The following is a 20,417-nucleotide window of genomic DNA, read 5'->3' on the forward strand; positions in this document are numbered from 1 at the left end:
TTCAAGAAGGAAATCTTAAAGGCATAGGAGCAAGCTATCCCCATGTGACAAAATACAAGTTGGCAGGGAAGGAGACTGGCCTGCCTGAACAGAGAGCTTCAGCTGGAACTCAGGAAAAAAAAAGAGAGTTTATGAACTTAGGAAGAAGGGGCAGGCAACTCAGGAGGACTACAAGGATGATGTGAGGTTATGGAGGGAGAAAATTAGAAGGGCCAAAGCCTAACTAGAACTTAATCTGGCTACTGCCATAAAAGACAATAAAAAAATGTTTCTATAACTACATTAGCAACAAAAGGAGGGCTAAGGAAAATCTCCATCCTTTATTGGATGCGGGGGGAAACATAGTGACAAAGGATGAGGAAAAGGCTGAGGTACTTAATGCCTTCTTTACCTCAGTTTTCAGTAGTAAGACCAGCCAACCCCCTGAGCTGGAAGATGGGGTGAAGAACAGAATGAAGCCCTCATCATGCAAGCGGAAATGGTTAGCGACATGCTACACCACTTAAAGACACACAAGTCTACTGCACTGGATGGGATCCACCTAAGGGTACTGAGAGAGCTGGAAGAAGTGCTCACCAAGCCATTTTCCATCATTTAGCAGCAGTTCTGGTTAACCAGGGAGGTCCCAGTTGATTGGAGGGTAGCAACCTAGAGGAAGGGCAGGAAAGAATATCCAGGGAACTGGAGTCAGCTTGTTGGTCTGACCTCAGTGCTGGGGAAGGTAATGGAGCACATAATCCTGAGTGCCATCACACAGCACGTACAGGACAACCAGGCGAGCAGGCCCAGTGTGCAAGGGTTTATGAAAGGCAGGTCCTGCTTGACTCACCTGATCTCCTTCTATGACAAGGGGACATGTTTAGTGGATGAGGGAAAGGCTGTGGATGTTCTTTACCTTAACATTAGTTAAAGCATTTGACACTGTTTCCCACAGTATTCTCCTGGAGAAACTAGCTACTCATGGCTTGGACGGGCATCCTCTTTGCTGGGTAAAAAAATGTCTTGATAGCCAGGCCCAAAGAGTTATGGTGAATGGAGTCAAATCCAGTTGGTGGCCAGTCACAAGTGGTGTTCCCCAGGGCTCAGTATTGGGGCCAGTTCTGTTCAATATCTTTATCAACAATCTGGATGAGGGGATTGAGTGCACCCTCAGTAAATTTTCAGGCAACACCAAGTTGGGAGAAAGTGTTGATCTGCTGGAGGGTAGGGAGGCTCTACAGAGGGATCTAGACTGGCTGGATTGATGGGCTGAGGCCAATTGTATGAGGTTCAACAAGGCCAAGTGCCGGGTCGTGCACTTGGGTCACAACAACCCCATGTAGTGCTACAGGCTTGGGGAAGAGTGTCTGGAAAGCTGCCTGGCAGAAAAAGACCTGGGGGTGTTGGTCAACAGGTGGCTGAATATGAGCCATCAGTGTGCCCAGGTGGCCAAAAAGGCCAATAGCATCCTGCCTTGTAATGGAAATAGTGTGGCCAGCAGGATTAGGGAAGTGATCATACCCCGTACTTGGTTCTGGTGAGGCTGCACCTTGAATACTCTGTTCATTTTTGGGCCTCTCACTACAAGAAAGACATTGAAGTGCTGGAGATTTTGCAAAGAAGGGCAAAGAAGTATACAGAGGGCAAGTCTTATGAGGAGCGGTTGAGGGAACTGGGGTTATTTACCCTGGAGAAAAGGAGGCTGAGGGGACACTTTATAGCTTTCTATAACTACCTGAAAGGAGGTTGTAGTGAGGTGGGTGTCGGTCTCCCACTTCTCCCCAGTAACAAGTGATAGGATGAGAGGAAATGGCCTCATGTTGTACCAGGGGAGGTTTAGGCTGGATATTAGTAAAAATTTCTTCAGTGAAAGGATTGTCATGCATTGGAACAGGCTGCCCTGGGAAATTATGGAGTCACCATCTCTGGAGATATTTAAAAGACCTGGAGATGAGGTTTTTAGGGACATGGTTTAGAGGTGGACTGGGCAGTGTTAGGTTAATGGTTGGATTTGACGATCTTAAAGTTCTTTTGCAGCCTAAGTGATTCTACAATCTGTTCTATGATTCTATGGTTTTATGGATGGCTGTCTGTACCTGATAGTTATTTATTTTTTATTGCAAGGCTGCTGTTTGCTTTCTCATAGATTTTTTAGCAAATGTCCCATTTTACTACTCATCAATGTACCTGAAATAACACATCAATTTACTTCTCAAGCTTATCTATTTCAGTAGATTTTCTGATAAAGAAACTGATGTTTATGTGCATCTGTCCAATATCTTCAAGCTTTGGGCAAGTGTTCCTGTGAACACAAGACCCTTCTCCCCATCTGGAGTAACTGCTTGCTGTAGAGAAGCATACAATTGGAGGCAGGGGGGAACCATGAAAGAGCATGTCTTGGCCTTGTAAGTTAAAAATAAATGGTCTTACAGAGGACTACTATTATGCAAAAACTCAAGGTTTTTTCTGTGCATGTTCTGTCCACCTATTTTGAGGACTTCCATAGAAGTCAGCACAAATTGAGGTTGAAGTTTTGCACAATAGCATGTTGTAGTGGGCTGACCTTGGCTGGACACCAAGTGCCCACCAAGCCGTTCTATCACTCCCCCTCCTCAGCAGGACAGGAGGTAAGAAAATAAGATGGAAAAAAACTTGTGGGTCAAGATAAAGGCAGTTTAATAAAGCAAAAGAGAAGTCCATGCATGGAAGCAAAGGAAAACGGATTTATTCTCTACTTCCCATCAACAGGCAATGTCCAGCCACTTCCTGGGAACTAGGGCTTCAGTACATGTAGTGGTTTCTCCAGAAGACTAACACTGAAATAACGATCCCCCCCCTCCTTTCTCTTAGCATTTATTTCTGAGCAGATGTCATATGGTATGGAATATCCCTTTGTTTGGGTCAGCTATCTTGGTTATGTCCCCTCCCAAGATCTTACCCATCCCCAGCCTACTGGCCGTTGGGGGTGAGGGAGGGAAATGTTGGAGAGATAGCCTTGATGCTGTGGGAGCACTGCTCGGCAGTAACCAAAACACTGGTGAGTTATCAACACCTTTCTAGCTACCAATACAAAACACAACACTATGAAGGCTGATATGGGAAAAATTAACTCCATCTCAGCCAGACCCAATACACATGTGTACACTAAATGCAATTTCGCTTAAGGTGCAAAATCTGGTCTGGGTATATTCCTAAAAGTGAGATATCAGAAGCATGTTTCAGTATTATGTTAGTATGACTGATTAATACTAATGTGCTTCAATAGGCTTTTGGATACTTGGAAGATGCTTCAAAATTTAAGGAGAGGAAAGTAGTTGGCTACAAATGTAAATTTTGTGTGGAAGTTCATCCAACGCTTCGAGCCATCTGTAATCACCTCCGTAAGCATGTCCAGTATGGGAACGTTTATTCTGTGTCAGCTACAGAAAAGGTGAGAATTCTGTGAACTGACAGCATTTTTTGTTTGATATTAAGGCCTAACTGAAAGCCCGTAGAGGGCTCCGATGGAGTCAAATGTGTTTTGGTTTGGATATTCTAAACAGTTAAGCATGACATCCTAATCTAGTTCTTCCGGTTTCTGCAGCACATTTTGTTTGCTTTAAGATGTTTTGACTTTCTTCTGCTCTTCATCTGAGGCACAAAAACTATTTAATTCTCATTTCTTATTTGTCACAAAGGAATTGTTATCATGGATTACTCAAAGACTTGATTTATGAGCAGGAGCTTCTCCCTCAGCTGTTCTGAGTTACTTTTCTGCTTTCTTAGAACCTTAATTGTGTTTTTATTTTATTTTTTTTTTCTCCAGCCCATATGCAAAAGTGAAATTTTAGTGCTGCAAACACATATTTCTTGAGGAAGAAATTTTTTATGAGGAAGAAATTTTTTACAGTGAGGATGGTGTAAAACTGGAAGAGGTTGCCCAGAGAGGTGGTAGATGCCCCATCTCTGGAAACATTCAAAGCCAGGCTGGACGGGGCTCTGAGCAACCTGGTCTAGTTGAAGATGTCCCTGCTCATTGCAGGGGGGTTGTACTAAAAGACCTTTAAAGGTCCCTTCCAACCCAAACTATTCTATGATATTCAAATAACCAGCTGAGCCAGGGGTCCAATTCAAGTGGTTAATTGTAAACATGCTGCTGTTTCTTCCTTATACAAGTGGAGACCACCTAGAATGAGGAAAAGGCTGTGCTCCACAGCCAGCTTTACAGGATATCAGCAGAGGGAGTTCAGGTGTGGTGAGGTTGCAGGAACTGGTTATGTAATTCTTTTTCTCTTGCTGCAGTGAGTACTCAGCAAAATCTCATTCTGCAGTTCTCAGAATGTGACCTAAAGCATGCTTATTTAATGACATCAACTGTGTGCTATGTAAAGTAGCTGAGTCCTTCAGAGTCAAAATGGTTCTGCCTAAGAGCTTTCATTGTCCTTCCACTGACCTTCCTTTAGCTTATCCAATGCTACTGTCAGTATGGGATGCTTTCCTTCTATCAAATGATTCCTGCTCTTTCCCCACTTCTCAAGTAAAGTTTATGTGGGGTCAATACCATCTTTTGAACAAGTAGATACTAAACAGCAGGGAACGAAAACTAAAATCCAAGACCCAAAAAACATTATATAAATATACTTTTCAGTTTTAATGTTGCTGCAAAATGCATGCTATGCTAATTAATACTTAGGAAAGGGACCAAGAGATGGGTTGCTTGTTTTTTAATGTATATACATTTTATAATTAAAGACTAGGCTCTCTTTATACAAAAAGTAATTAACGTAGTATGGTAGGGATACATTTAGAAAGTGAATGCAGTGGGAAACCTAGATATTAAAATAGGAGAGACTGAGGGGCAGAAGGGAGAGAGAACTGATGGCTTTGTGGGGGGGTGTGTTTTTTAGCAGGAAGCTGAAGATTCTTCAAGCACAACTTTGGAGGGTTTTGAGGGAGCCAAAGACCCTGGCACTGTGGAATTTACAGAAGCTGAATCTGGAGCATCCTTGGAAGACGAAACCAGGCCTGGGGGCTACCACTGCAGGCAGTGTGACCGAGTTTTGATGTCTATGCAGGGTCTGCGATCTCATGAGAGGAGTCACTTGGCTCTGGCCATGTTTACCCAAGAAGACAAGTACAGCTGCCAGTATTGCTCCTTTGTCTCTGCTTTCAGGCACAAGTAAGTTATGGTTTGTTTTCAACAGAAGCACAGACTAGCATGGCTGGTTTTTATGTTGCTTGATGTTGAAGGAGAGAACAATCAATTATATTTCTGTCAGTATCACAACATGGTTCCTATGTGGATGAGCAGCAGGGAATAATAGTCCAAGGGCTGGGCAGGCTTTTTCAGTCTCTCATTAACATCCTGGATCTGAGCTCCTAGCAAGCAGCAAACCTCCCTGTACAGGTCAGGTTGGCATCTACCCTGTAGAAGGGAGTCTCCCACTGCTGTCACTCACCGCTTCCCCCAGTGCTGTTGATGGTTCAGGTGCAGCCAGCTCTGATGCTTCATTGGATAGAGCTCCCAGCCCCTCATTTGCGACCAAATGCAGAACTATAGAACCTATTCTGTTGCTACAGATATGCTGGTGAAGCAGGAGCCATCCTCCCAGTGCCAGATAACCAGCCTTTTCCATCTTGGTAGTCTCCATTTCCCAACCTGATAAACACAGACATTGGCTTTCCCTCCTTCAGTACAACTGGGAATTTGGGTTCTTGTGTCTGCAGGATATCTGAGAAGATCTTGTTAATTTTTTTCTCATTAAGTCTGATGTTGTGCAGTTGTCTGACCTCCTGCAGCTCCTTTAACTTGGTAACACAGCTCCTCAACCAGCACATGCAAGGGCAAAAACTCATGGACTCCACACAATCCAATATGAATTCAAGCGAAGCCATTTATTACAGAAACAAGCCTCCTTATATATGTAGTTATTTCCTGATCATGTGTCCACGCTCCAAGCATGCATTAGCTGATTGGATATTGTCTATGTTCACGAGCTGTCCACATGCCCGAGTCTCACTGCTAATAGGTCTGTTGATTTACATCTTGTTGAGGCCCTGTTATGGTAGAACTGCCTCACTCCCACAGCAGGTCCTGTTTTCAGCTTTCCAAGCTGGCCTTGAAATTCTTTTGGGCCTGGCTAGTTTAATAACAAATCTCCATCTAATAGAAACCCATCCACACATTAACTTCAAGAAAATCCCTCAAATCTCCCACAAGCACACACTTTCTGTAGGCAAGGAGACAGTTTTCTTCTGCCCCATCCTCAGTGAGAATTCTCAGACAGTCCCTGTAGCCCCAGACAGAATAGAATAGAATAGAATAGAATAGAATAGAATAGAATAGAATAGATTCAGTTGGAAGGGACCTACAGTAATCATCTAATCTATCTGCCTGACCACTTCAGGGCTGACCAAAAGTTAAAGCATGTTATTGAGGGCATTGTCCAAATGCCTCTTAAACACTGACAGGTTTGGGGCATCAACCATCTCTCTAAGAAGCCTGTTCCAGTGTTTGACTACCCTCTTGGTAAAGAAATATTTCTTAATGTCAAGTCTGAACCTCCCCTGACACAGCTTTGAGCCGTTTCCACGCATCCTATCACTGGATACCAGGGAGAAGAGATGAGCGCCTCCCTCTCCACTTGCCCTCCTCAGGAAGCTGTAGAGAGCAATGAGGTCGCCCCTCAGACTCCTTTTCTCCAAACTAGACAAATCCAGAGTCCTTAGCCATTCCTCATAGGACATGTCTTCCAGCCCTGTCACTAGCTTTGTTGCCCTCCTCTGGATGCATCCTTCTTAAATTGTGGGGCCCAGAACTGTACACAGTACTCAAGGTGAGGCCACACCAATGCTAAATACAGCAGGATCATCACCTCTTTTTGATTGTGGTGTGTTTAATGCACCCCAGAATGTGGTTTGCCCTCTTGGCTGCCAGGGGACACTGCTGACTCCTATTGAGCCTGCTCTCAACTAGCACCCTCAGATCCCTTTCTGCAGGGCTACTCTCCAGCCACTCCTCTCCCAATTTTTACTTATATCTGGTGTTACTCCATCCCAGGTGCAGAATCTGGCATTTGTTCTTGTTAAATTTCATGCTGCTGATGATTGCCCAATGCTCCAGTCTATCCAGATCCCTCTACAAGGTCTCTTGTCCCTTGAAAGAGTCAACAACACCTTCCAATTTGGTATCAACAACAAACTTGCTAATGGTGCATTCAACTCCTGCATCCAGATTGCTGATAAAAATATTGAACAGAACTGGCCCTAGAACTGAGCCCTGAGGAACACCACTGGTGAGTGGTTGCCAGACAGATGTAGCCCCATTCACTACAACCCTTTGAGCCCTGCCATTCAGCCAGTTCTTCACCCAGCACACTGTGTACCTGCTCATCCCACAGTTCGACAACTTGTCCAGAAGGATGCTGTGAGAGACAGTATCAAAAGCCTTACTGAAATCCAGAAAAAATACATCCACCGCCTTCCCATCATCCCCCAGGCAAGTGACAGCATCAAATTAGTTAGACAGAACTTTCCCTTTGTGAACCCATGTTGACTGTGCCTGATGCATTGTTCTTTAACTACCTTTCAATAGTACCAAATATGATCTTCTCCATAATTTTTCCAGGAACTGTGGTTAGACAAACAGGTCTATAGTTTCCTGGGTCTTCCCTCATGCCCTTCTTGTAAACTGGAATAACACTGGTGAGTTTCCAGTCAGCAGGGGCCTCCCCAGATTCCCAAGACCTTTGACAGATGATAGAGAGAGGTCGTGCTGTAACATCCACTAGCTCCTTTGGTACTCTGGGATGAATCCCATCTGGCACCACAGACTTGTGAGCATTCATCTGATACAGCTGGGCCCTTACAATTTCGGTGTCCACAAATGAAAAGTCACTGTTCTTGCACTCATAGTCCTCCGACTCAGGGGACTAGGCAGCCAAAGATCTATCAGTATTAGTGAAGACTGAGGTCGGTGTGCTCAGCTTGCTCCCTGAAATGCCTGTACACCAACACATGCAGAATGGGGAATAAGCAGGAGGAGTTAGAAACCTGTGTTCGGTCAGGAGATTATGATCTGGTGGCAATTACAGAGACATGGTGGGACAGCTCACATGACTGGAATGTGGTCATGGATGGCTATGTCCTTCTCAGGAAAGACAGGCCAGCCAGGCGAGGTGGTGGAGTTGCTCTTTACGTGAGAGAACAACTACAATGTATTGAGTACTGTTCAGGGGCGGATGAGGAGCAGGTTGAGAGTCTGTGGGTGAGAATTAAGGGGCAGGCTGGCAGGGGTGATACTGTTGTGAGTGTCTGTTACAGGCCACCAGATCAGGCTGAGGATGTTGATGAGGCCTTCTATAGGCAGCCGAGAGCAGCCTCGCAGTTACAGGCCCTGGTTGTCATGGGTGTAGAGTCTTGTATCCGAGCAGGAACAGCCCCAGGTTCCAGTATAAGTTGGGGAATCACCTGTTAGAGAGCAGTATAGAGGAAAGGGACCTGGGGGTCTTGGTGGACAGCAGGATGACCATGAGCCAGCACTGTGCTCTTGTGGCCAAGAATGCCAATGGCATCCTGGGGTGTATTACAAGGGGGGTGGTTAGTAGGTCGAGAGAGGTTCTTCTCCCTCCCCCTCTACTCTGCCCTGGTGAGACTGCATCTGGAATATTGTGTCCAGTTCTGGGCCCCTCAGTTCAAGAAGGACAGGGAACTGCTTGAGAGAGTCAAGCGCAGAGCCACAAAGATGATTAAGGGAGTGGAGCATCTCCCTTATGAAGAAAGGCTGAGGGAGCTGGGTCTCTTTAGCTTGAAGATTGAGGGGTGACCTCATTAATGTTTATAAATATGTAAAGGGTGAGTGTCACGAGGATGGAGCCAGGGTCTTCTCAGTGACAAACAGTGATAGGACAAGGGGCAATGGGTACAAACTGGAGCACAGGAGGTTACACTTAAATATGAGAAGAAACTTCTTCACGGTGAGGGTGACAGAACACTGGAACAGGCTGCCCAGGGGGGTTGTGGAGTCTCCTACTCTGGAGACATTCAAAACCTGCCTGGACACCTTCCTGTGCAACCTCATCTAGGTGTTCCTGCCCTGGCAGGGGATTGGACTAGATGATCTTTTGAGGTCCCTTCCAATCCCTAACATTCTGTGATTCTGTGGAAAAAAAGCATTGGATGCTTCCACCTTTTTTTCATCCCTATTAGTCAGATGACCATCTTCATCAAGTGTCAGCTCAATGTTTTTCTTGGGCTTCCTCTTGCTGTTAATGTACTTTAAAAAGCCTTTCTCGTTGTTTGACACAACACTGCCTCTAGTTGAGCTTTGGCCTTTCATGTCTTCTCCCTGCATATGTGAACCACAGCTTTGTAATCTTCCTGCGAAGCCTGACCTCACTTACAAAGATCATACAATTTCTTTTCCTCTTGAGCTCCACAAGGAGTTCCCTGTTCAGCCAAGGTGGTCTTCTGGCCTGCTTGCTTGACTTTTGACACAGTGGAATTGCCTGTGTGTGCCATTCTTAAAACCTGACCAGCACTCATGGATCCCTAAGCCCTCAAAAGCAGATCCCCAGGATCCCCAGTTACTGCTAAGTAACTCCCTGAATAGCTTCAAGTTTGCTCTCCTGAAGCCCAAGGTAGCAATTCTGCTGTCATATTTTGCATTACATTTTAAACTCAACCATTTCATGATCACTGTGGCCAAGACAGCCACCTACCATCACATCCCACACAAGTCCTTCTCTACTCACAAATAGCATCTTTCCTAGCTGGCTCACTGAGTATCTGGGACAAGAAGTTTTCTTCTACAAACTTCAGGAATTTCCAAGACCTGCTTTTCACAGCAGTATGATATTCCCATCTGATGCCTGGGAAGTTGAAATCTCCCATTAGGACCATGGCTACTGATCCAGAGATTTCTCCTAATTGCCTACATCAGCGCTTACATGCTGGCTGGGCGATTGGTAGTAGACACCCACTACTACATGTCCTTTGTTTTCCATCCCCCTAATACTCACCCAGAGGCTCTCAACCACATCATCACTACCTGTAAGGTCTGTCCAGTCAAACCTCTCCTTTACACATAGCGTGACACCTCCACCTCACTTGCCTTGCTTATCCCTCCTGAATACCTTGTAGCTCTCCATCCCAGCACTCCAGTCATGGAATTCATTCCACCAAGTCTCACTAATATCAGTGACATATGTCTGGGAACAGACTAATGCTTCCATTTCATCCTGTTTGTTTCTCATACTGCATGTGTTGGTGTACAAGCATTTCAGATGTGCTTCTAAACCCTCCATGCTCCCTGGTACAGTGTAAATATTCCCATTAGCATTACCACCCTCAGGCAATGCCATGCTAACCCTTGGCTTACCTTCAGTTCTCCTGATGGTATCCCCTTCCCCTATCAATTCTAGTTTAAAGCCCTCTCAAATGGTTCTGCCAGCTTACGAGCCAAGAAGCATTTTCCCCATCGGGACAGGCGGATCCTGTCAGGCCCCAGTGTACCTTATGTCTTGTAGACTCTTCCATGGTTATAAAAACCAAAGTTCTGGTGGAGGCACCAGTCCTGGAGCCAGGTATTGATGTCTTGGGCACACCTCTTTATTCCATTGACTCTATCACTGGGAATACTGAGGAAGACACTACCTATGCTCCTGAATCTTTTAGCATTCTTCCCAGGGCCCTGAAATCTCTTTTGATTGACCTTGACCTTTTCATTGTGCTCATTAGTACCCACATGAAAGAACAGGATGTAATAGTCTGAAGGCTGTACTAAGCTCATTAGTTGTCTGGTTACATCCCTGATTTGGGTCCCAGAGAGGCAACAAACTTCCCTGGAAAAAAAGGAACCTGTCTGCAAATGGATGCCTCCATTCCACTCAGGAGAGAGTCGACGATGACCGTAACTCGCCATTGTTTCTTTTTTGCACTGGTCTTAATGCAGGTCTTGATGTGAGGGGTTGATCTGACCTTGGTGAGAGTACTTACATGGATTCCTCCTCTTCTTTCTCATCATGTCCTTCATCTACCATACCCAGAGCCTCATATATGTACTCTAAAGGTAGCTGAGAGGGTAAGGAGGGGTTCCTCTAACAGCTCCATACAGTAACTTGCTTGTAATATGGAAAGTTGCATCCTTCCTCAGGAACTCTTTGAGTACAAGCTTATGATGTGCTGGGAGTAGTTGTTAAAGTCAGTGCTGAGCTTGAGATATGTATTGTATACATCTTTGGTAATCTGTTTTAGTTTTATACCAGGTCATTTTCTATCATCTATTTAAAATGTGGGGTTTTTAAATGAAATACTGACTACAAATGTTTAGCCTCTCTTATTTAGGAGACATACTGGTACTCCAGAGAAATAGGGAAAAAATATCTTACCACAAACTCCCTGTTAGATTTATGATGAAAGTAGCCCTGAAATTGGATATATAGTCTGTTTTTTGGGTTTGCTATCATTAGATCTTTGAATACACAGACTTTGGTGTCAGCACTGGTCAACAGGGATTTTCTTGGCTCAGGCTCTGTCAGTCTGAGACTGAAGATCCTGTGAGACCCTGTGTAGCATGAGGGTCTGGAGTAGACTCAATTTGATCTAGATCTTGATATTCACTAGAAAAAAACAGGACAATTTAGATAAATTAATAGGAAATAAAGCTATGGTATGCCTGGAACTATTCTATTAGGATGGTGGTTTGGGAGTGTTGAGATTTTGATTGCGGGGTGACAAGAAAACCGTAGCAGATGTATTGTTAACCTCCTCTCTCCCCCCCTCCCCCTTCAGCCCCTCCCTCTCTCCCCTTCTGCCCCTCCCTCTCCCCCCTTCCCACACAGAACAGGCAATCGGGAGGGAAAGAAGGACAGAGAGAAGAGAGTTGGAAAAATTAAAAGTGTTTTACTAATGCTACTAATAAAAATAGAGAAAATAATACAAAATATACAAAACCAATCTTGAAAGTCTCAGCAACTGCAGAGCCGGCAACCAAAGTCCTGGATTGGACTCTGCAGCCAACCGGAGCTGGATTCAGTCTGTCACTAGGCCTCAGTTCGCAGGGACGACTAGCAAGGTCCTCTCCTAATGTCAGCCATAAGGAAAAGAAGGGACGAGATCCTCGTGATCTCCCACTTTTATATGAACTATTCACATGAATGGGATGTTATACTCAGTTGGTCAGTTTCTTGGTCACCTGTTTCTTGTTGCCCCTCTCGCGAGAGATGTATCAGTTCATTATCAGTGACCTCGCATTCCATTGCTATGTTTACCAAAACATGTATCTGGTTCTCCAGGAAAATGCAGCTAATATGAAAGCTTTAGCTGACAAGCAAATTCACTAAAAGAGAAACTTGTTTTTAACAAAACCAGGACAGGGATGAAGATAAATAAACCAACCCTCTCCAAACTTGTCCATACTTTCTTGTTTCACTGCTGCACATAAACAGGCTCAGACTACTCTTATATCACAAAGCATTAATATTCCCAAAGAAGAGACTGTATTGGAAATGTCTCCATCCTCATCCGAAGCCATGGAGATGGGTGATAAATTCTCTTCCCCTTCAATGTCAGGCTTTCTGTTGCTCTGATTTCCCCCACAGAAAAATAGCATCTGGTCTTTTCCACCCCTTCTTCTGTTGTTGAGCTTCATTCAGGGTCTCCCAGTCCATTACATCTGAAACTCTGCCACCTTTTACTCTTAAAATTCATTGACTATAGACAGCTTGGCTGTGACCTTCCCTCTCTGGGGCTGTCTAATCTGCTTTTGCTTCTGTAACCAAATGAAGGTTTCTTCGATAGACTTAGAAAAATATTTTCCTTTCCTTAAGAGGAGAAAAGGAGGCATATTTTCACAAAAACACTTCACAGAAAAATCCTGTATTAATATTTTTATTGTTCTGTTTGGGGTTTTTCTTGTTTGTTTTTGTATTTTTCTCAAATATCCTTTATACTATTAATGATTCTCTTGTTAGTCTGGATTTGGTATAATTTAATTGATAGTAATTTTGCCTTATTGAGTTTAAGTGGCTTGCATTCTGTGTGATAAAATTGGTCACAGATCTCTTTCTTCCTCAGATCAGATTCTGCCTTGTTCTGTACACAGACCTGTTTGATATAAAGAATCAGCATGAGAAGGATAGCTGAGCCTGGCCTGCTCTTATTTAAAATTTATTTTTGTTAATAGGCTTTTGGCTTGCATCTGATAAAATAGCTAAAATGATTTACTATTTTGTTTCTCTTTTTTTGTCTGTCTTTTGATCAGTCTGGATCGCCATATGCAGACTCATCATGGACACCATAAGCCATTCCGTTGCAAGCTCTGTCCATTTAAGTCCTCTTACAATAGCTGCTTGAAAACCCATATACTCAAAGCTCATGCTGGTAAGTCAATCAGTTCCTTGCTCATGCTTGTCCTCTCTCAGTCTCTTTCTCTTGCACTCAGGAACACATACTTGCTCTTTTGTGCTCCCTCCTGATCAATCTCACACACAGTCATGCTCCTTCTCTTTCTCTTATGGGCAATCGCACATGCTCTCCGCACTCTCTTGTGTGGTCACAAGCTCTTCTTTTGCGGTTGTGCACTCTCCCTCTCCCACGTGTGGTCACGTGCTCCCTCTCACTTTTGTTGTTTTCCCTTTCAATCAACCTTGTGCATGGTTGCACTTGCTCTCCTGCTTTCCCTCTCTACCTCACACTCAGTCACGTTCATTCTCCCTCTCTAGGTTGTGATCTCCCTCTCTCTCATGTGGTTGTGTGTGGCCTCTGTCATGTGTTATCTTTCTCTCTTGCTTGCTCACTCTCACGATTGTGCTTGCTCTCCCTCTTCATGTGCGTCTGTGCTCTCATGAGCTGATTTTTGCTTGCTTCCTCTCACTCTCATAGTCATGTGCTCCCTGTTGCTCAGTCTTGTGTATGGTTGTGCTCATTCTCCCTCTCTAGGCTGTGCATGCTGTTCTTCTCTTGGGTGTGATGGCACATGCTCTCCCTCACTCGGTCACTCAATTCTTTATGTCTGTGGCTCCCTCTCTTACAGATGTGTGCTCTCTCTCGCAGATCGTTGCATGCTCTCCCTCATGCACAGTCATGCTTGCTCTCCCTCTCTGGGTCACATTTTCCCCATATCTCATATGTGGTTGTGTATGATCCCTACTTCTCTCTCTGTCACACTCTCTCGGGGAACATACTTCTTGTCCCTCTCTGTTGCTCCCTCCTTCCTCTCTTGGTCAAGGTTTTGCGCTCTCTTTCTCAGTCATGCACTCCTTGCAGTCACATGCTCTCTATCAGTTGCATCTTCCTCTCTCTGGCATGGTCATGCACTCTTTCTCTCTTTGGAACACAGTGTCTCAGTCTGTGCTGGTCTTCCTGTTGCTCTCAGTATGGGACTCTGTCATGCACGGGCTCATTCTGACTAGTGTGCGCTGTGTTGTGCTTTCTGGGTCGTACTCTCACACTTGCCCACTCTGGGTCACATGCACTCTTGCTCTTTCTTTGGGTTGTGCACTCTTGTATGAACACACTCTCCCTCAGTGAGTTGCATCCTTGCTCCTTCTCTCTCTCCCTGCCCCCTGCCCCCTGCCCCCTGCCCCCTGCCCTGGGGCACGTGTGTGTGCACGTACTCTCCCTGCATTGCATGCTCCTCTCTTACTGCATTTTTCACTCCCTGAGTTGCACACTCACACTCTTTCTCCGTCTTGCATTCTCCCTCTCTGGGTTGTGCTCTCTTAGTAATTCATGCTCTCTCTGGATTGTACATTTGGTCTGTGGGTTGCATGCTCTCACAAACTCTTTCTGGGTCTTGTGCTCTCTCTGCCTTGTGTGATCCTCTCTTGATCTGTGTCACACATGCTCTCTCCGGGGTATACGCTCTCTCTGTCTCTTGGTGCACTCTTGACTGTGCACTTTACATTGTGCACTCCTTTGGGCTCTGCTCCCTTTAGGCACACACTCTGTCTTCTTGGGTTGTGTGTGTACTCTTGCATAATCTCTCTGAGTTATGTGCTTGTTCTGTGGGCCATGCAAGTTCTCTCTGGGATGTACACATGCACTTGCTTTTGGTTGTGCATGTGCATTTTCACTGTGGGTAACATGTGCTCTCTCTCTCTCCCCTGGTTGCATGCATGTGGTCGTGCATGCTCTTGGTCTAAGCTGCAATCTCTCTCTTGCTCTGCACACTCATGCTCGCTCTGTCTGGGTGGTGGCTTCCTGCTTGGTCTATCTGGATCATGTGTGCACTCACTCATTTTGTCATGCATGCTTTTCTTGGAGTCAGACTCTGAGGCACGTGTCCTCTTCTGATCTCTGGGGCATGCATTCTGTCTTTCTCTGGCTCACACAGAAACATAGAATAATTTGTGTTGGAAGGGACCTTTAAAGGTCATCTAGTCCAAGCCCCGCCTGCAGTGAGCAGGGACATCTTCACATAAATCAGGTTGCTCAGAGACCTGTCCAGCCTGATGTTTCCAGGGATGGGGCATCTACCACCTCTCTGGGCAACCTGTTCCAGTGTTTTACCACCCTCATTGTAAAAAAAAATCTTCCTTATATCTAGTCTAAATCTACCCTCTTATAGTTTAAAACCATTACCCCATGTCCTATCTCAACAGGCCCTACTAAAAAGTCTGTCCCCATCTTCTCTATAAACCCCCTTGAAGTATTGAAAGGCCACTATCAGGTCTCCCCAGAGCCTTCTCTTCTCAAGGCTGAACAACCAAATCTCTCTCAGCCTGTCCTCACAGGAGAGGTCTTCCATCCCTATGATCATGTTTGTGACCCTCCTCTGGACCCTCTCCAACAGGTGCATGTCTTTCCTATGTTGAGGACAGTACTCCAGGTGGGGCCTCACCAGAGTGGAGTAGAGGGGCAGAATCACCTCCCTCAACCTACTGGCCATGCTTCTTTTGATGCAGCCCAGTATATGGTTGACTTTGTGGGCTGCAAGTACACATTTTTTACTCATGTCCAGATTTTTATCCACCAGTACCACCAAGTTCTTCTCCATAGGGCTGCTCTCAGTCCCTTCATCCCCCAACCTGTATTGATACCAGGGGTTGCCCCTACTCAGGTGCAGGACCTTGCATTTGGCTTTGTTGAACCTCATGAGGTTCACATGGGCCCACTTCTTGAGCTTGTCCAGGTCCCTCTGGATGGCATTCCGTCCCTCACCCATGTCAACCATACCACCCAGCTTGGTGCCATCTGCAAATTTCTGAGGGTGCACTCGATCCCAGTGTCTATATCACTGATGAAAATATTAAACAGTACTGGTTACAATATGGACCCCTGAGGGACACCACTTGTCACTGATCTCCATTTGGAAACTGAGCTGTTTTCCACTACTCTTTGGATGTGACCATCCAACCAGTTCCTCATAGACCATACAGTCCATCCACCAAATTCATATCTCTCCAATTTAGAGAGAAAGATGTTGTAGGGGACTGTGTCAAAGGCCTTACAGAAGTCCAGATAGATGACATCCATAGCTCTTCCCTTGTTCACTGATGTAGTCACTCTATCACAGAAGGCCACTAGGTTGGTCAGGCAGGACTTGCTGTTGGTGAAGCCATTCTGGCTGTCTTGAATCCTCTCCCTGTCCTCCATGTGCCTTGGCATAGCTTCTAGGAGGATCTGTTCCACAATCTTCCCAGGCACAGAGGTGAGGCTGACAGGTCGGTAGTTCCTGGGGTCCTCCTTTCTACCCTTTTTAAAAATGGGTGTGATGTTTCCCTTTTTCCAGTCACCAGGGACTTCACCTGGCTACCAGGACTTCTCAAATATCATGAAGGGTGGCCTGGCAACTATATCAGCCAATTCCCTCAGGACTTTGGAATGCATCTCATCAGGTCCCATAGACTTATGTATGTTCAGATTCCTCAGGTGGTCTCAAAGCGGACCTTCTCTTACAGTGGGAGGGACTTTGCTCACCCAGTCCCTGTTCATTTTCCACTTGAGAGGTGTGGGAAGAGAGCTTGCCAGTGAAGACTGAGGCAAAAAAGTTGTTGAGTACCTCAGTCTTCTCCTTGTCCATTACCAGTTTGCCATTTGTGTTCATCAGATCAGGTACGCTCGTGGCTTATCTCTGTAATACTTCAAGTGTGCTGCAGTTTACCGAGCACATCTCAGAGCAACAGGTTGAGGGCCCTTGCTAACACCTCATTCTTCTAACATTGGCCACGTCGTCCCAGAGCTTGTCATGGGTAACCCTCATATTATATTATAATTATATATTATTTTGCCTAAGCTCTCACTTGAGAGAGAGTTCACTCTTGCTCTCTGGGTCAAATACTCTCTCTGGGTCGTAAGCTTTGGGTTGCATGCATGTATATACCCTCCCCAACCCCGGGTCATTTTCTCTCTCAGGGCAACATGCTCTTTCTCCTTTTCTCCTACTGGGCCACCCTCCTTCTCTCATTCTAGATCATCCTCTTTGTCATCCCCCATCCCATACCATCCCCCTTTGGGTTAATCTCTCTCTTTCTCTTCCAGTTGACCTTTACCCTGGTCGCTCTGGTTCTCCACCCCCTTTTTGGCTTGCCTTCTCTGTCCCTGCATCCCACATGCCCCCTCCCTGCTTAGCCAACCTCTCTTGCTCTCACTTTCTCTCTCTTTCTCCCCTCTCTGTGGGTTACCCTCTCTCTATGGGTTGCTGTACCTCTCCTTTGAGTCATCCTTCTTTGGATCATCCTCTTGCTCTTTCTCTCTGGGTTGACCTCTCTGGCGTGCTCTTTGTCTCTCTCTCGGATACCCTCTTTCTTTCTTTGGGTCTCATTCTCGGTTGACCCGCCCCTCTCTTTTTCTCTCTGGGTTGACCTCTGCTTTTCTCTCTTGGTTGTCCCACCCCTGCCTGACAACTTTCTCTCCCCTCCTCCCTCTCTCTCTCCACCCCTCTCCTTCTTTCTCCCCCACCCTGTCTCTTTGTGGATCTCTTGGTTCCTATCTCTCTGGGTTGCCATACCACCAACCCTGTGTCCTGCCCTATCTCCCTCTCTTTGGTTCAAATCCTACTCCCTGCCCTTTTTTATTCTTGGTCATCCTCACTCCCTCTCTCTCTGTCCATCAAGTTCTCTCTTCCTCGGGATCTCCCACCATCTCTTTGTGAATTGTTCTGTCTCTTTTTCTGCGTTGAGCTGCTCCTCCCTTTCTTTCTGGGTAGCAAATACTCATTCTCTCTTTGAGTTACCCCCTATGTATGGGGGGTCGCTTGCTCCAGGCAGTGGTCATTTTTTCACTCTCACTCTGGATCACTTTCTCTGGACTATCAAAGAATCACAGAATGGTTTGGGTTGGAAGGGATCTCTGGAGATCACCTAGTCCAACCCACCTGCTAAAGCAGGTTCACCTAGAGCAGATCATAGAAACATTTTGGTTGGAAGAGACCCACAGGATCATCAAGTCCAAACATAATCTAACTCTAGTACTAAACCATGTCCCTTAGAACCTCATCTATATGTCTTTTAAACACCTTGGTGACTCAACCACTTCCCTGGGCAGCCTGTTCCAGTGTCTGACAACCATTTCCATGAATGAATTTTTCCTAATATCCAATATGAACCTTCCCTAGTGCAACTTGAGGCCATTTCCTCTCATCCTGTCACTTGCTACTTGGGAGAAGAGACTGACACCTTCCATGCTACAACCTCCTTTCAGATAGTTGTAGAGAGCAATAAGGTCTCCCCTCAGCCTCCTTTTCTCCAGGCTAAACAGCCCCAGCTCCCTCAGCTGTTCCTCATAAGACTTATTCTCCAGACCGCTCACCAGCTTCTTTGCCCTTCTCTGCACTCTCTCTAGTACCTCAATGTCTTTCTTGTAGTGAATGGCCCAAAACTGAACACAGTATTTGAAGCGTGGCCTCACCAACGCCAGGTACAGTGGGATGATAATTTCCCTAGTCCTGCTGGCCACACTATTTCCGTTACAAGCCAGGATGCTATTGGCCTTTTTGACCACCTGGGAGCAGTGCTGGCTCATGTTCAGCCAGCTATCAATGAATACCCACAGATCCTTTTCTGCCAGGCAGCTTTCCAGTCACTCTTCCCCAACCCTGTAGCATTGCATAGGGTTGTTGTGACGCAAGTGCAGGACCCCGGCACTTGGCCTTGTTGAATCTCATACAATTGGCCTCAGCCCATCAATCCAGCTGGTCCAGATGCCTCTGTAGAGCCTTCCTACCATCAAGCATATCCACACTCCCACCCAACTTGGCGTTATCTGCAAACTTACCGAGGGTGCACTCAATCCCTTTGTCCAGATCATCCATAAAGATATTAAACAGAACTCGCCCAAATACTGAGCCCTGGGGAACACCACTTCTGACTGGCCACCAAGTAGATTTGACTCCATTCACCACAAGTCTTTGGGTCTGGCCATCCAGCCAGTTTTTTACCCAGCAAAGTTTGTACCCATCCAAGGCATAGGCAGCCAGTTTCTCCAGGAGAATGCTGTGGGAAATAGTGTCAAAAGCTTTTCTAAAGTCTAAGTAAAAAACATGCACAGCCTTTCCCTCATCCATTGAGTCACCTTATCATAGAAGGAGATCAAGTTGGTCAAGCAGGACCTACCTTTCATAAACCCATGCTGACTGGGCCTGAGCACTTGGTTGTCTTGTATGTGCCACATGATGGCACTCAGGATGTTCTGTTCCATGACCTTCCCCAGCACCGAGGTCAGACTGACAGGCCTGTAATTCCTCAGATACTCCATCTGGCCCTTCTTGTAGATGGGTGTCACAGAGGCACCCCAAAGTCAGTTCTAGGTGGACAACAAGTTCCCAGACTTTATTCTAGCCAGAAAAGTTCAGCCAATAAACCGACTAGAAACAGTTAGCACTCCGACAGCATAAAATACAGGTTCAGATAACTGTTGAGGAGATTATTGGGGTACAACAACATAAGAATAATGAGGATCCACAGCATGCATGCATACACTCACAAGAAAGAAAACCAGAGCCCTCTGACCCCAGGGTACCCACAAGAAATAATCACTCTCCTGGGTTAGGCAAGGACTCACACTTGCCTGGTTAGGCAAGGACTCTCACTTGCCTGGGTTAGGCAAGGATTCATTCAAGGATATATCCAGTAAATAACCACTCACCCAAACGAGGAGGTGAGGCGCTCTCAATCCTGGGAAGTCTCCTTAGATGGTGTCCTAGTCTAAATGGAGGACTCCAGTTCACAGATCACAGAATCACAGAATCAACTGGGTTGGAAAAGACCTCAGAGATCATCGAGTCCAACCCTTGGTCCAACTCTAGTCCGTTTACTAGATCATGGCACTAAGTGCCATGTCCAATCTCAGTTTAAAAACCTCCAGGGACGGCGAGTCCACTACCTCCCTGGGCAGGCCATTCCAATGCCTGACCACTCTCTCTGTAAAGAATTTCTTTCTAATATCCAGCCTAAATTTCCCCTGGCAGAGTTTAAGCCCATGCCCCCTTGTCCTGTTGCTAACTGCCTGGGAGAAGAGAC

At 45.8% G+C, this 20,417-nt stretch overlaps 1 protein-coding gene across 10 annotated transcripts in view; it reads left to right on the forward strand.

The window, feature by feature from the left end:
- The window catches only part of LOC135575271 (zinc finger protein 462-like), a 166,033-nt gene that overhangs the window by 97,726 nt on the left and 47,890 nt on the right, over nucleotides 1-20,417 (forward strand). For 8 of the 10 annotated variants that reach the window (XR_010468758.1, XR_010468759.1, XR_010468760.1 and 5 more), the window contains exons 4-6: nucleotides 3,245-3,409; nucleotides 4,866-5,137; nucleotides 13,220-13,338. Coding sequence is in view for 7 of the 10 variants with exons in the window: in XM_065045043.1 (XP_064901115.1) it covers nucleotides 3,245-3,409; nucleotides 4,866-5,137; nucleotides 13,220-13,338 (556 nt within the window). In the remaining 3 variants the exon portion in view is untranslated. The remainder of the gene's footprint in view (nucleotides 1-3,244; nucleotides 3,410-4,865; nucleotides 5,138-13,219; nucleotides 13,339-20,417) is intronic. The other 2 variants (XM_065045040.1, XM_065045041.1) reach the window with 2 other exon arrangements.

Source organism: Columba livia, chromosome W (assembly GCF_036013475.1).
Source record: "Columba livia isolate bColLiv1 breed racing homer chromosome W, bColLiv1.pat.W.v2, whole genome shotgun sequence".
Lineage (NCBI taxonomy): Eukaryota > Metazoa > Chordata > Aves > Columbiformes > Columbidae > Columba > Columba livia.